Source organism: Amia ocellicauda, chromosome 6, assembly GCF_036373705.1.
Source record: "Amia ocellicauda isolate fAmiCal2 chromosome 6, fAmiCal2.hap1, whole genome shotgun sequence".
In the NCBI taxonomy this organism is placed as follows: domain Eukaryota; kingdom Metazoa; phylum Chordata; class Actinopteri; order Amiiformes; family Amiidae; genus Amia; species Amia ocellicauda.
The window spans coordinates 5272146-5289626 of record NC_089855.1 but is presented as its reverse complement, the minus strand read 5'-3'; the positions used below and the strand labels follow the sequence as shown (position 1 = coordinate 5289626).

The window sequence follows — 17481 nt, the reverse complement described above, 5'->3', positions numbered from 1 at the left end:
TATATATATATAGGGGTGTGTGTGTGTGTGTTAAAATGTTAAAAGTGCAATGGGGCAGATACATCGCAAGAAGCAAAGATGGAGAAAGGAAGCTATTGAATGGATCCCAAGAGATGAAAAAATAAAACGACCACATAAAAAATAGGAAGATGAAATCATAATCTTTGCAGGCATGACATGGAAAAGAGTATCTGTAGATAAAATGGAGACATCTTGAGGAGGCCTTCTTCCAGCAGTGGATCGCTATGGGCAGACGGCGATGAGATGTAACAATATCTGTAAATATGCCACTTTGGTTCCTATTTTGTGTGAGTAATACAAAGGGAGAGTAGTCATTTTACTACCTCTTAATCTTCATTCCCTAGCCTCATACACGAGACTGAAACCAGCTGAATATACAGCACTGAGAGCAGTTTTACAGAGTAATTGTTAAAGCCAACTAAACAGGAACAGGATATTGATAAGCTCGACACAGGGCTGCAGAGGATCTTAGGAGCTGAGCTGTACAGCAAACAGAGGCAGAAATTAAACCGAGTTGGCACTTACTGAGCTAATACTTGGGGCCTGTAGGTTTTAGCTGCAGAGTCCTACGCTCAACAGACAAAAAAAATATATATGTTTTTGTTTGTAATACAGAAATTACATTCTAGCACAAGTTGTGGCACTAAAAATATATACTTTTGTGTAGACAATTTACACAGATAAAGCCACAAAATAGAAAATAAATCTTTTGCTTAGACTAGACCTTTACAAGGCAAAACAGTAGTGGAAGATGATTAGTGTGTAAATCCAGCCTGCTGAAACCTAATCTAATAATCTTGTATTCTGTTAGTCTATTGTCCACTTGGGACTTTGTAACGACATACTTTGGACTGAAGACACACAGCGCAACTCTGTACACACATTACTGCCTTTCATACTGAAATGGAAACCGATCGCTTCACTATACTTGTTCGGGAGGGGAAACCCTGCCAGCTACAGCATGCGAGTGAATGTGGACTAAATGAAGGCGCTGGGCTGTTTGCGTTCCTTCCACGGCACTCAGAGAGGGTCCCTGCCCCCACGACACTCCCCTGCCTTTCAGCACACAGACCGCATGCCTGTCCATCGGCCGCTGTGGACCGGCACGACGTGGGCGGGGACCGAAGACCAAAACAGAGCACCGAGAATAACTTTCCCGAGGCCGAGGCAGGAAAGGGTGTAGATACTGTGTGTCAGCACGCAGCCGATAAAGGCCCCTTCCAATCGCTCTGGCCTGCGGCTCGTCTTCCTCCTCTCCTTTGTGTCCCGTCATCCCCTTTGTTATAAATAGCTCGCCGCTCGTGCCCACTGGACTGTGGATTGGCAGGGCAGGATGTGGTCGGGATGAATGCGGCCGCGTTGCTGAAAACGCATTGTAAACAGAGCCCTGTCAGCGAGGCCTGTTGATCTCCAGGCCGTGGTCAGACCCACAGCACTTCCATCCATAAACTTTACTCCAGCGTTTTATTAACGAAAGAAATTGGTTTATTAAACGGAGGGAGTCGTGTAACTCATCCCGTCAGACACGTTTTACAGCCCCCCGGTAAAGATATTACGCTCTCTTGCAACCTCGTGAAATAAATCGTGAGTCATAAATCTAATGGCAGTAGCAAAAATGTGCTGCACTCGATCAGTCCGGCGCTGGTGCTACCGGAGCAGAGCGCGCACCGACCGGTGATTTGTGGCCTGAATGTGGTTTATTAATCACACGGGAGTGCGGATCTGGGCTCCTAAAAGTAAAACAATATGATATTTTCACAAAAAAACGGAACCGGCGTTTGACAACATTAATGAAATCCAACCGTCGGGCGGCGGCCCAGGGAGAGCACAGTGCTGGGAGAGGAGTTCATTGGCAGCAGATGTGGATGCAAATCGCGGGACCAGACACTCGCTGGGGCTGTCGTAATGCGCTGCCAGCCAGCTGCCCCGTTTATTAACTTCATCTGCAGCTACAGAAGGTCTCCGGCCAAGACCAGCATTTTCACGTTTTCTTTTCCTGTTTGTTTTGAACCTATGGTGAGAACTCTGTTTCAATCGTATTCAAAACCGGTATTTATCAAGAGCACAGCTGAAATGCTGAGGGGGAAAAATGATCTCTGCCCTCTGCCAAAAGCTGCCTCGTCTAAACCCGCCAATAGACAGCCATCACCAGTGGAGGCTTGGGAGAGCTGCGCTGCCACAACTGGCATCGTTACAGAGAGACACAGGACCAAAAGCAGGGATGTGAGTGTCATATGCACCCGCGTGGGTGTCTGCATCCACTGCAAACTCTTCTCGCTCAAAAGAAGGTCAGCCTGGTCCTGGACGATGCACAGAGAGAACTAGAGATCTGGGGCCTTCTGCAGCATTTATACACACACATTTGTTCAAAAAGTCACCTGAATTGAATGTTAATCAATTCAGAAGTTCAAAACACTTAAAATCCTTGCAGTATCACAGCTAACCTTGGAATACAAAAGTAAGGTAGAAGTGTAGAGGGATTGCTGAAAAGATTATGGTTACCCTGAACATATGGACGCCAAGGTCAGGCCGCATAAGACCGACAGTGACAAACCAGTCACATCCCATGGAAACCCTGTCCCAGTTAAGATCGATAGGGGAAGCGGTGATGGATTTCATCACGTAATCCCGAGGTTTACAGAGTTTAAGCGAGTAAGCGGCTCTCGTACTGGGAGCGTACCTGGGCGAGAGGGAAACGTAATGATTTGCACTGAACAACAACCTCCCGTCCACATCCCGACGACTTTTCAAGTGTGTGCTGCTCGCTCCCTCTCTAGGCTTCTGATCAGCTGTGTTTGGCAAAGGAATAATCTCTGTCAATCAAGGCGGGGGGTGGGCAAGGAGCGCCCACAGAAGCAAAGAGCTGCTAATCTTAAAATCCTCAATCTTATTTCTTAAAGGGAGGATACAAGGGAAAACAAAACAGTCGGTGTGCATTTTGTTTTGTTTTAAAAACAGTCATTTTGTGGGACCTCCCTCCTGCCGTGCTTTAGACGAGAGGGCACCCTGGTCTATAGCATACGATTACAGCTTCTTAACAGATTATTTGAGTCCCATAGGAATATACTAGAAGGTCTCTTTCCATCTAAATATGTTTCACATTTGCAGGTTATACAAGTCACTGTATCGCACGGTGCAGAGAAGATCAAAGTGCTGTCAGATTCGCCAAAACCGACAGACCTTATTCCCCGCCCCCGCCCCTTAAACCTTGAATTTATGTCCTATTGTTACCGGAGCTCAGTATTAGGTACTGAAAGGCTGTAGCCTGCTTCCAAATGTGTGGAAATTGCCATAAAGGTGTAGGATCTGCAAATAAGATACCAGTGAAGTATACTGTCCCTTCTTACTGGGCCAGACCATGTCATGTTGGCATGCGTCAGGTGGGCGCAGACTGCGGTAAATCCCTGACCAACAACCAGCAGATTTGTCCAGAGCTCGATCTAAAAGCTTTAATTATATAGCCTCTGCAGGGTAGGTTTACCACAGAAGACCCGAATTTAGTACATTTGAAGTGTTTCCTGAGAAGATAGAATAACGAGGGGTGGAAGAATGATTTATTGGTAAATTGTGGTGTTTTCAGGTTTGGGATGGAGACGGCGGGAAAAACTAGAAATTGCTTCATTTCTCGCAGAAGAGCTCAAGGAGACGGGAGACACAGCCTCGTCGATAAGGGCCATTTCTGTAGGATACCACTCCCCAGGGAAATGCAAGGTCATGCCAGACAGAGAATCCACAGACTAGAGGTCAGCTGATTAAAAAAAAAAACACTCACACAAAGAAAACAGAGCGAGGTAGGAGTAATGATGTGTGTGGAGATGAAAGGCGGAGAGACTGAAGGCAGGGAGACGGGAAGACGGGTTTCTGAGGAGCCGGTGTCAGGAGCGCGGGACCCTGGATTTATGGGCCGAGGCCTGGCCGCTCAAACCCGGCAGATAACAGAGGAATGCCAGAGCGCCACAGACAGCCCGCAGGCCGGCCGAGCCGCGAGAGACGCGTCCCGAGCGACTCCAATAACAGTCTGAGCCTGTGAGCGGGACCTTGGTTAAAAATTAAAGAACCTGAGACGGAGGAATGCGAGGCATGTTGCACATTCCAGACTCCCTGTTCAAACAAAGGAGCAGAGGAGGGGGGTTTCCGCACTCATTTTAAAATTAACCTTGAACCCCTGCCCCCCCCCAAGCAGCACCATACAAGTACACTTTTGCCCTCAATGTAAATCGGCAGCCTGACACAGCAAAGCTCGATTATTCCCCTCCCAGGGTGCAGTGGGGCAGTGAGGCGAGCAGTTGTCAGACCAGCCTTGGCAGAGGTGTCTCGTGACACAATGTGCCTGTTTTATTTCCACTCTCCAGGGGGTAAACTGTCCTTAAAATAGCTTTTTAGAACAAAGCAAAGCAAACGAAGGGGAGGGGAAAAAAACAATTACTTAAATATTATTTCACTCCGAAAGAAAAAAAAGGAAATAAAACCAATAGAAAAACAAACACTTTCTCCTCATTTTCAAAAGTGGTGTTTTACAAAAAGAGAGCATGCTGTATCCACTCTAAAGTTACAGAAGGCAGCTAAAATCACACCTGTGGAAATTAGAGGTTGTAGATCCACACCTTAGTTTAAAGAATATATATATTTTATGGTTTAATATTGGTGCCAATTAGCTCAGAATCTGTTGGCTTAAAATGCTCTCAATTCAGCCAGGAAACTGAGAATCTCAGAAAAAACACATTGCAATCATATTTTCAATTTGCTTAACTGGCAATACGATGTCTTTGCAGTTCTGCAAGCTGTTGTGTAACACAGCAGACACTTTACACAGCTTTACAACCCATGGCATCTGTCTATATTAAAAAGTCAGTCTCTCTCTGCCATTGATTCTGGGGAAACAGCACTCAAGGGAATGCCTGGGAGGCGTTAGACCTTCAGCATTTCGAGGAGATAGTGAGAATTTCCACTTAATGTGATGCAAACACCACCAAAGACCACAACCTTTGATAGGAGCGTTTGCATCTCAAACAGAGCCAACTATAGAAACGGATTTCGCAAAACCCTGAAACTATGCCTCTGACATGCATTTTTCCAGGAACAGGATTATGTGGGTTTTACGAACACAAGGGGTTAAATTAAAGTAGAAAGGAACCCTTGGCAAATCAAAGCAGTGAGAGGTATGCTAAGAATCTTAATTAGTTCCAGGTTCCTCTACAATTGTACTCCACTGCAGTCCGCACCAGTCTCCCTGTAAACTTTATTGAGCTTCATGAAAACAATTGGTGTCAGGTGATATGAGAAACCAACGTGTCATTCAAAGCAAGTGTCACTATTCTTACTTTAATATACAGTTTGATGGCTATGAATTCAGTCTGTAAACGGGAGAATGTGTGAGATCCATGCAGGAATGTCCCCCCCACGGCTGGGGCTGCACAACTCGGAAACACTGAGGTAACAAGACCCCTAACAAAAACAGTAACTTGATCTTCTACAAGACAAACACCACAAGAGAAACACAAGACCCCTCGATCACCTTTCGATGACTGCGCTTTTTTTTCCTCTTCTTTTAAACCGAGAGAAAACAAATTTCACGTTTACCGTCCGCTCATTAGTCGACTCTAATGAAAGAGAAGCAACCCGATATTATCCCTTTAGACGGAAATGTGCCCTCAGGCTTCGGAAACAGGCAGAGTCGAAACTCCAGACTGGTTTTACAGTACCTGCACAGTCATACCAACGTCTGCATCAATAGGCAGTGTTGTGGTTCCTACAAATAGCTGCATCAACAGCAAACTGCATCTGACTGAGGTCATGCTTTAACTTTGCTCAGAAGCAAGCTTTGGACAACCAGTTCTCCTTGGACTGTAATTTCAGACTAGCTGCAGGGGTCAAACCAGTCACTGAGGGAGACTGGAGGTCACTGGACGTCCTCTGTAGGAAATCCCCAACGCTGTGATTCACAGAACTCCTTAAACAAGACTTCTGTCTGTTAAGATACTCAAGGACACACTAGGTAAGAAAAAGAAAATTGTACCATTCTGGGGTTTGTTTTTCATTTTACCAGATTTGAAAGCTTTTTGAATACAAGACCAGGAGCTTTATGGCATAGAGTCAGTCCCTAAAACACCCAGCCTGCACCAGCACGTATTTTAAGATAAAGGGGTAAATTGTGAAGTAAGAACATTCCCCAAAAGTCTGCACATCTTCTGCGCTCAATCCTTCCCCACCCCTGGTCCCATCATGCTTCATGTCAAGCCTGACAGCCGACTCCTGTGCTGCCATTTTCAGCAGCGGTTTTGTGTCAAGATCTCTCAAAAAGAACACAAATCAATCCTTAATTATTTATCAATCCTTAATCCTTATCCTTAACTAAACTGTACTCAATTCCAAATAATATCGCTCATAAAGATACGCGTTTTGTTTGTGTCATTGGCTTCCTAGAATTCTGCCCTACATCCTGATCAAATCCTTACATTCACAATTTCTCTGTTTGGCCTCAGGGAAAAGAAAAAGAAAAACAGCTTGGGCCGCTTTTGTTTACTCTTCCCTTCTCCCGCTTGTTTTTGCGGAAGAAAAGGGCAAATTCTGCCGCATGCCAAGAAAGAGCTCGTTTCACACAAACGGCAGCCGGCCTCCTCTCCGAAGCCCCTCGGTTTCCTCCAGTAAACTGACATGAACTTGGCTCTGGACGGCCTGCTCAGAATCAAACCCTGCATTCCCAGGGGCGTTCTAAAGAAAGCAAGGATCCCTAATCCAGTCTAAATTTAACACAGGTGGAGCATCTCGCCACTCCAACAGGCTGCGGGGCTGTCAGGAAGCAAATGAAAAAAATCACAAACTTCTCAAAAGGCTTCGACATTCTTCCCTGGTTCCTGGCACAGCTTGTTACAAAAGCAAGTCCTTCAGAAGCCCCCCCACCACCACACCTCCCCTTCTCTCCTCAAGACCTGAACAGGCATCTGACGAGAGAAACCGTTCCCTGGTGCAGCAGCGGTACGTTGCCTGGAGTCTTTCCCGATGTTCCTCACACATTACCCTAGTACTCGCCTCTCTACACTGGTTGCTGGTACATTTCTGAATTTATTTTAAAATGGTACTAATCACATACAAAGCATTGCATGGTCTGGCGCCTTGCTACAGTGCTGAGATGCTAAGTCCCTACAAGACCACAATACCATTCAGATCCTCAGACCAGGGATTTTTTGCCGTTCCTAAGTCTAGGTTGAAATCTAAGGGAGATTGTACTTTTTCCGTAAAAGTCCCCAGACTTTGGAAAAGCCTCCCTTTTAACATTAGATCCTCCAAGTCCATCCGTGTTTTCAAATCGCATCTCAAAACTCATTTTCATACATTTGCAAATGTATGAAACAGTTATTAATACATTGTCATAGAAAGTTTTATTACAAGTTCTACTACATTTGTTCTCCCCAACTATTTTCATTAGCTACTGTTTTACATTTTTTTATGTACCTTCCTGATTGCATCTTGTTCCTTTTTATCTTTTTATTTCCTTGTATATTTTATTCCTTGTATGTATATTTTCCTTGTATGTTTTGTATTGGTTGTGCAGCACTTTGTTCTTTGTGCTTGACAAGTGCTACATAAATAAAGTTATTATTATTAAACAGCAAAGAGCATGAAACGCATCAAATCTGAGTCTCCATATCAGCAAAGTATAGGCATTTCCATTGCCTTCACTGTTGGCCATTGTTATAAATCAGCAAAGATACACAAACTATTTTAAAATGCTGATGGATAAGAATCTGGGTTCACAATTCCCCATGCTTAATTAGACCAAATATGTGCACAATGCATTTGAGAGACATTCAGCAAAACAAACAAACATTGACTGAACATTAGCAATACTTTCTAGTCTTTTCTAATCCTCTGACATAAGTAAAGACTCCAGAACTCGCTCCACACAATAAAAGAGGGATTTACTTTTCATCCGTACTGCCCTGGAAGGTTTATTTACCCAGGTAGGTGCACTCAGACCCTAGACCGTAAACAAACTGTGAGGAATCGGTTTTCACACCCACCTGCACGGAGCACTGCAGCCCCGGTCCTCCGGTGGGCCGAGAGAGTCACTGCAGAGTCCTGGGGGGTCCGGCGCAGGCCCCGCCCGTTCACACAGTGGGGAGGGGGAGACCCTCAGGATCTTGCAATCAGCCGATTCGAACTCTCTCCTCTAAACAACCGCGAGAGCAAACTCACCGACGCGTGATGGCAGCCTCTCGAGGACTTGCAAAGAAAGTGAAAGGTGCAGGAATGCTGTAGATTACAGCCAAGCTCCTTTAGACATTTTCTTTAGTGTGGGGGGGTGATGCCTGCTTCAGCACAGCTCTCTAAGCTCAAGAGGCCAGTAGTCCATGTGCAGCAGTGAGGGAAATGTGTACTCTGGACCCAGGTTACTTCCATGCAGGTGGTGGGGGGGAAAGAAACGGGTGGGACTAGCGGCCGTCCACAGTAAACAGCATCTCCCACCACCTCTGAACAAACCAGCAAGGACCTTCTAGGTTGATCATTAACAGCTTTTCCACCAACCTGTGTTTTCTTTTTTTCCTCTTTTAGCGAAAGTGCATGACAGTGGGAAGCTACAGGAATGTGTGAAAAGATTCTTCGCGAGTGATAAGCTCATAACTAAAGGTTTAAGTGCCTGGTTGACGGTCACAAATTGTCACACAAGCCACATCGCAGCCTGTGCAGCCCGGATAGGATTTCTAAATCATTTTTAATTCATAACTTTAACACATGCATAGAAACTACACTTGCAACTTTGTAACATTAACCTGTAACGGCGGAACCAGTAATCCTGCAGCGCTAGAAATGTACATCCCCCCGTTAACCTGCCTCCCCACCCCCCGCGAGTTCTGAGCAGATTAACACTCCTCTGGTACTGCAGAGCCCTTGTTTGCTCTCTGTCCCCCAGACTCTTTCAGCTCCATTAACTGCAAAGCGAGCTGTCCGGGGGAATAACACAGTGTGCTTTCACAGCTCCTCTCGTGACCTTGAGCAGAGGAGCACGTCCAATCATGGCCTGGCTCGGCATAAAATACTGCCTCCTGCCAACAAGCCTGTGAGGACGGGGAGCCGAGTGGAGCTAGACTGAACCTCTGAGCGCCCTCCAACTGCCATGGAGACACATCAGAACGAAGGTTTGAGTGCTATTTTAAAGGCTCGTCCCTGTGATTACAGACAAAAGCAGGCGGTAGGGGTTATGTCATCGACCCACACTGATAAGGCACACAGAGGGGGGGGGCTGGCTGTATCGGCAGCGAGACAGACAGGTGAAACAACGCTGGTCTGTTGACACAGTGCCCTCGTTGATGGCAGCTCACACAGCTATTGTGAAACTGCAATAATACCCATTTCAAACCTGCTTTGAAAGGGGAACCATTCCCAAACAGAACTATTACAGCCGTGCCGTGTTGACAAGCTTCCCACACACACACTGGCAATGCCCTTGGCGTTACACAAACACAGCGCCCAGCTTTTCACTGAAATGAGTAACAAGGCCTTCAAAGTTCAAGGTTGATAGTCACAGTCCCAAACACACACAATAGAGCATTTCCCTGACTTTGCAACCAATCCATTTACAGCTTACAAGACATTTACAATACCTAGAGCAGTATGGAAGGCTTCCTTGGGAGGACTGATGCACGTTTACTGTTCTTTGGCCTGAGCTGGGCTTGCTACACCCCTCAGAGCGAGGGCCTGGGTGCCAGTACATTCTGGGAGGAGGTGGAAAAACCTTCTGGAACCCTTCAGCGTCCAATCACAACTCTACAACCGATACAGGAGTTTAAAAAGGGTGATATAACGACGGAATGTCTGCAAATGTAGGGCTGTGGAAAACCCCTATGAAATCTTGTCCTTTATTTATATTTTACCTCCCGTCTCCTTTCTATGAGTCAGGTCAACGGTTGTTAACCCATTAATGATGCCTGCCAGACTGTGCCAACTCCCGGTCAAGATGCTGTGGAAAGTCCTAGTGACCAAAACAGATCTGTGACGTTTCAATGCTTGGATAAGCTGCACAAGAGAAAGACGATGCCTGGATCCAGGTAGAGGGGCAACAGGCCTCAAATGTCACTCCCATCTACCACCTGGTCTACACAACAGCACACTGTAATGAAGTCGGCCCTTTAAACTTGTTTAACGAGGTAATACAACAACAACAACAAAATATCAATATACGGTGGCACCTCTTTCAGCTACGTCCGTTATGTTTTTGTGGGTAATAAAACCCAACTCGTCTCTGTACAGTAAATATACTTTAGCCTACAGGCTGCTGACTCAGACTTTTATAAGACATTTATAATTACTGTACATATATATATACATTTTTAAACAGGACACAAGATGAAAGTCCAGGAAAGCCTTCATATCCTTCCTCCGGTACAGAGAGATACAATAGCCTGTCCGAGCAGCCTTCCCTCACACCCCCGGCTCTGCGAGTCCTGACTCACTGCTGCTCTTTCTTCCAGCATCTCAGGGGAGAGACAAAAAACTAATCGGAGCTCGAATTCTTTCACAGCAGCTGGAAACAATGGCCCGGGGTCAGAGTTGTCTTGATATCAGCTTTTTCAATGGTCAAATATTCCATCTTTTCAAGTGCAGAGGATATGGCACACGTGAGAAAAAGGCCAAGTTAGCCTAGAAACATCTTGGCAGGTGAAACAAAACCAAGCAGCCCCTCGTGAAGGACTGACATCACAAAGGTTGCAGATGATTTTGCCCATGCGGCACTTCACGGGCAAAATCATCTGCAACCTTTACGATTTGGTAGGTCGTATCTGCTAAAACACTTCCTTCGGCTTCTGAGCTGAACTTGGACTCTTGAGCGAGCAACCAACATTAGGAACTGGCCAGTGCTTATGTGCAGCAGTGCTTGGTGTCCAAATACACACATGCACACACACACACACACACACACACACAAACACACACAGTCTTTAAAACATCGGCATTGTCAGATACTAGATACCACTGTGTCATGTATCACCAGCTCTTGCATCCGACTGGTGAAAGCTAGAAAACAAAAAGAGGAACTACTTGGGTGCCATGCTTTACCCAGTCACCCGTGTGTGTGTGTTAAAAAACTAACAACAACAGAGCACTTTTACTATCCTCAGGAAAGGAAACATGTCACAACACAGAAACTGAAGCAGACAAAGACATCCCAGCTGTTACAAAGTACAGAGTTTGAACTTAATGCTGGAATTCAGAGTGGAGGGGAGGGACAACTGTCTGAGAGTGGTACAATCCAGACGGTATGATAAGGTTCGTTCAGCGCTGTCCTGCATTAGCAGATACGGCCCACCTTGACAGCTGGAGTCCGCATTAATGAAAGACCCCAGAGAGAGGGAGGAATGCCGCATGTCAAGCGCTTGCAGAGGCCTGGGGTCCCGCACTACCTCCTACAAAGGAAAGTCACGACAGCAGCTAAATGTGACAACAGGACCAAAACCCATCGCCTCTCTCACGCAGTTACAGATGACATTTGTTGTGATGGGCGGGTGCTGATTTGTTTATGAAAATACTGAGGTGTAATACTGCCTCCCAGGCTGATGAGAGCACTAGTATATGGCTCAAGCTCCTACTTGTCGCGAGATGCTATTTCCAGGAGGATTCACTCCCAGCAGATTGAACAATCGACGAAAATGGCACGCAGTGAATCACAAGCTGAAACAAGTCGACAATGATGCTCCCCCATACATTTATTAGAGCTAAGGACCGAGACAGATAAAGGAGGAGGGAAAACAATCACCAGTTCTGATTAACTCAAGATATTCGTTATTGTCAATTAAAAGGGTCTGATATGCACAGACTATGCAGTAAAACTTGTTTTTGTCTCTGAAGAATTATGTCACCAATGAAAGAACAAATATTTTCTATACCAGTATGAGTAACATTTTATGGGTTTTTTTCAGTTAATACACAAATTGTTTTCCATGTACAATAAGTAAAAAAAAATATTTTTTTTAATTGTTATGAATCTTCAATCCTGCACTTAAAGGTATTGTTTGGTGAAATATTCATCCACTTTTCATTTGCCGACAGAGAAATGAAGACTTTGTTTCAAATTGTTGTCATAGTTTCGTGAACACCTACTCTTCCCATCATTTATAGTTCATAAAAAATGTATAGGAAAAATGCAGCACTAGCACGAACTTGTCTTCCCGTCAAGATTCGAAAAGAGCAGTTTCAGCCAGAACAGCACATATCTCAACTGCACATCACGCAATATATCAGCTAATTATTCTTTATAGCTTCTTAGATCACATCATTTCCCTAGAAAAATCATAACTTATATGTAGGAGTCAAAACATTATAATGGCTATAAATGTACACCGGAGGAGTCCTCACACAATGTTTGTGAACAAAATGAGTCTTAAATTCCAAAGTCAAAATGTGTGAATTCTCAAGATATCTTGAATTACAATATAGTGAACCTGATCAGTAACATGTTTAGGGATTTTTGCTCAGTACTGCTCTATTTCCTTTCAATTTTCATGGCTATTTGAGCAAACCTGAGATTCTTTTCTACGTTCAATACATACCATGACATGAACAAATATTTGTATTGCCCTAATTTGATAAATGAGGACATTAGTAACAATTATGGCGCAAATGTATCTTTTGCGATGGTGGGCAAGGGGCAGACAAATCTTATGGTTTTGGTGCAACAGTGTCTCTATTGTCATAGTTAAATGTGGCTGGAGGTCGCTGGTAAAATCACATCTTACACAAAACAGGATTACAAACACGGCATTCCAACTCCACGGAGAATACCATTAAACACTTGTAGTACCATAACTCATATGATACACAAACTGCATTGTATTGGCTAGCTTTACCAATACTGGGAAAGGGAAAAAGTTAGAAAGCTAATAAAAGAAAGTTAACAAATGCAAAAATAACCAACCTTTATATTAAAATCCAATAAGCAGCACATCATACAAATTACATTCAGCCGAGAGCCTTAGTTTCATCTCCAATGAATAGCAGGGACAGGATTTGAAACAATCCACACATTGAGATGCCGGTACTTTTAAAACAGAGTTATTGAATATGAAATGTTTTGGTATTATAGTATTGTTTTTCATTAACTACTTCCTGAGGCTGTGGAGAAAGCACACACCTCATGACCTGTCGCCATTCACTTCATAAGGGGAAAACCTTTTTTTTTTTGTCCATTTTTAGATTACCAGATCAAAATATTCTAGACGGGTTGGATGAATGTGCAGTTCAATATGCAAAGCAACAACAGAGACAAACATAAAACAGATGTGTTAATATTTTGGAGGAACAAATAGCTTAAAGGTAGACAGGTTTAGAAACAGTGTTCTGTAGAAGGTTTTCATTTTACATTTTAAGAATAGACATGTCCCTCTATCAAAACAAACACTGACCTAGGAGGGGTAAAAACAGGCACAAATGACACATTTGAACCCAATCACGTATCTTTTATTATCGGAGTTGTATTACTAATACATAAAAATACATCTGGATATCAGTTTGTAATTTACAAGTCATGGATAGGTCACAGTTGGTTGTGGTTGAGAAGTTTTGGTTTTGGCCCTCATTCCATCAGCTTTAATTGGGGAATTGGAAGCTTTTTCAAGCCACAATAGAAAGCTTTTTTTTGTCAAATAATGGAACGTTTTTTTAATCAACTAAATCTTCATGCAGTAAAGTGATCAAATATTTGTCTGGACACTGCTTGCTCAGCACCATCATCAGGACAGAAATATGTTTAGTTAATTATTTTTCCAGTAATTTAATTTCGGTTGATTTAATTTCAGGGACACATGTATGTAGTATGCCGTTTCACATAATGAACTATACTTTAATTAAACCTGTCACGGCAGGACACTGTGAAAGGAGTCTTTGTAAAAGTTTTCAGAGCAAAAAAGTACCCTGGGATCATATTTTTTTCACCCCAGGTTACCTTTATGGTGAAAGAAAGCAAACCCATCCTCTAATGCATTTCCTTTTTCTTTCAGATAGTCGGTGTTTTATCTCCTGGGGCTACTGACTGTGGATTGAAAATAATTGTCAGAAATACTTAATCCACCCTGTAAATCAACAATGTCCACATGCAGAAACGGGTTTATCCGAGTAATATTTTATCTTAACTTTGCTTAGTTTAAACTATCGTTAATTGGTAATAGTATGAATCATTTGATTGCTCCTCCTGAAAATGCTTCAGTGGGTGAAAGATGATTATACAGTAGACTGCAAACAGACGGCTCAATAATTGGACCTCTTCTGTTTAAGATGTACGCCAAGCAGCCCCGCGGAGAACAGGAGCTGGAAAAAGCTCAGAAGAAAAATAGAAAACAAACTACGGCCAGCAAGAGGCTGTCTGTGATGTCTTCTCAGCAGACCACACCGACCGCCTCGAAAATACCTTCACTGAGCTCTCGGCATCACGGGTCAAAGGAGGTCATTTGTATTTTTCAGAATGATGTAAAGATTCTTGAACACTCTTCTGTGATACAAACAACACACCCAGAAACCCACCGTCTGTCTGGTCTCTGTGAGGAGCAAAGCTGGCGAAACTGCGCTCACTTATGGGTTTATTGTGCAGAGATGAAAAAGGCAATGTGGTCTGGGCCTAAAACACTTCCCATCCAAACCAGATCTCGGCTAAAACCTCCTGCAAAATATGTTGATGCATTCCAGAATGAATCTTTCTTGCAATGCACATACTAAACTAATTATATTTGTATTTTATCTAAACAACAACAACAATAACGAGAGAGTAGACTGCAGTCCTGGGCTTTGCTTTGCTTGGGCTCCACTTCATTAATCTTCCTTTCAATCTGTCTGATTGTGGACTGGATTGATTGATTATGTGCTGTATTTGTTATTAGTACTGTAATTAAGTGGCCCTTCATGTTTTTCTCCTATAGCAACTTTCAGCAAGTGGCGCTGAAGAAGGATTCTCTGAGGCTGAATGACCGAGTGATGGGATGTGTGTGCAGACTATGTTTGTATGCATATGTACGAGTAGGTTGTGTGTATTTTTGTGGTTGGGTTCTCTGGGTTTTAAATATAGGATATTTTAATTTTCCAGCATTTTAGTATAGCAGCTTACGGATGCATTGAGTTGGGTTTTAAAAACACTGCTTTTATATGTACTTTTATTTAAACTAGTTTGACTGATATTTAAATTAATTTAAATACATTTCATTTGCGTCAGGGTTTCTTTTTTTTTCTACAAAATTGAAATCAATCCTGAGAAAGTATAACCTTCCTAATATTACTCACTCATAATGTCACCCTTTTCTGGGAACTCTAGGCTGTCTCCTAAGGTAACAAAATACAGTCCATTCCCTGCTGTCATGTAACTCTTTAAACTATGTTTATACGCTAGAACAATCTGGAAATCATTTCCAGCAACAAGTCTCCCCCACGTTGATCTGCTTCACGTTATTTAAGACTTGCAAACCCAATCCACCATCAAGCGTGTTTATATGGCTCCATGCATTTCACAAGCCGCCCGTAAAAGCAGTGCGCTGTCCCAGGGGGCACTGCGCGTCTCTGCAGCGCATTATAGGGGTTGGTATGGCGCCTCTCCACTCAAAACCAATGGTCAACATTGAATATATCGGCTAGGGCAAGATATAACCTGTCATTGGATGGGATAGGAACAGCAGCAGTTTACCCAAAGACTGCAGTACGTCTTCACACACCTGAGAACAGGTCTGTACTTTTGCAATTCAAATGCTCAGTTTCATTTAAATAAGTGAATAGCACGGCACTGGGACTGGGTTAGTATACATGTCGTAGTCAGTGGTTTGTATTGGATTTTAAACGTGTACACAGAAGACATACCTATAGGCACTATACAGGTAATAAGGAGAAAAACAACACAGCGCCGAGCGCAGACAGCAGGGACACCTGTTCCAGTGCATACCAATAGGATGTGTGCAGATCTGTGCAGACCTGTGCAGACCTGCGCAGAGTCACAATGCCCCAAACACAATCACACCCCGATCGCTACATCCAATACGCAGACCCTAGTTTCGGCTTGCGCTGCATGGAGGAGCCTGCATTGGCCCCACAGGTAACTCACCTTGGTTATGAGCAGCGGCTCCCTGTGCTCCCGACCCCCCTTCAGAGTAAATCCCCAGGGCGCCCCGCCGGACAGGACCACCTCCAGCAGCCTGCCCCCTTCGCCATCGCCGCCTCTGGGCTCCAGACCCCCCAGGATCTGCACCTCCTGGTGAACAATGCCCTGGACCGGCCGGTGGTTCTTGCCAGCGAACTTGTGCTCGGCTCTGTGATCCACCGCGTCCATGCTGTGTCTAGGTCTGCGCACTAACTGCACCTCGGCGTGAGACACTGTGTGCACAGCATCGGCGGACCCGCACAAACCCGCCGGTCCGGTCCGGCCCGGCCCAGATGCCCGAGTCTGAGGATGTGCCGTCAAATAAAAAGTCAATACAGATACAGGCTTGAAAAAGAAGCTGCATGTGATCAAAACTGCATGAACACCTGGCCGCTACTGTCCAGACACTTAATGCTCTTAAATAAAGATTACAATGAAGCGCGATACAAAGTCTCCAAACTGCGCCTTCTGATTTGTAACAGAAACGACACTAAGACAAAAGAAGGGTCGTATTCGAAAATACTCTCCCTATAATAACAATAAAACGAGTATAAATTGACCTGGAGGCAAATAAAAATATCCAAAACGTTGTCGATTAAGTTATTGTACCTTAATCTAACATGCACCGATTATCCCCAAACTGCAGTGTGATCTGTCGTTGAGCCCGACATACTGCGGCAGGAGCCGAGCTGCTACCTAGCCGGGGTTCAGTCATCCATTGAACTGCAGCCGATGGCGAAACACTTCCTAGACACGATCCCGCTTTGCTCTCTTTGCTCTCTTTGCTCTCTTTGCTCTCTTTGCTCTCTTTGCTCTCTTTGCTCTCTTTCCTCTCTTTGCTCTCTTTGCTCTGCCCAGCCTTCAGTTTCAACTGCGCTCTTCAGCTCTGCGCCATAACGCTGCGCCGGCGGTGCTTTCAAATCCCCCAGACGCGCAGACTCGCAGGGCGGACGGGTTCCTCACACGGGTAGATTAGGTGCTGGTTTCCTCCATCTCCATGTTTTTTCCCCTGATCAGGATAAGGTGACAAGTAGACTGCGAGCAGCAGCGGAGCTGTTTCCAGAAGACTGCGCTTCACATGACACGGTGCGCTGCCAGCTCCGGCCAGCGGGGGGCGCCACGGCGGGCTGATGCTGTACCTGAGCGCCGCGCCGGCTCGCCATCTGCCTGCGCTCACGGGTGTTTGTGTCCCCTGGTGTTGAGTCTGGGAGCTACTGCAGACACTTAGCATTGTAGTAGTATTAGGGTTTTCCATGTTTATTTCCCCGTTTTGAAAGCCTATATCAATTAACTGCTGGATGAAGGCCTCCCCCAGATGTCTCCACTTGTCCATGCCACGCCTGCAAACTGTATGA

General features: G+C 44.6%; 1 protein-coding gene across 3 annotated transcripts in view; it reads right to left on the bottom strand.

Moving 5' to 3' along the window:
- Positions 1 to 17194, bottom strand: part of shroom2a (shroom family member 2a) — a 64862-nt gene extending 47668 nt beyond the window's left edge. Inside the window, exon 1 of one of the 3 annotated variants that reach the window (XM_066705897.1) lies at positions 16091 to 17194. In XM_066705897.1, the coding sequence (XP_066561994.1) occupies positions 16091 to 16315 (225 nt within the window). In that variant the 5' untranslated portion in view covers positions 16316 to 17194. The remainder of the gene's footprint in view (positions 1 to 16090) is intronic. The other 2 variants (XM_066705895.1, XM_066705898.1) reach the window with 2 other exon arrangements.
- Positions 17195 to 17481: the final 287 nt, after the last annotated feature.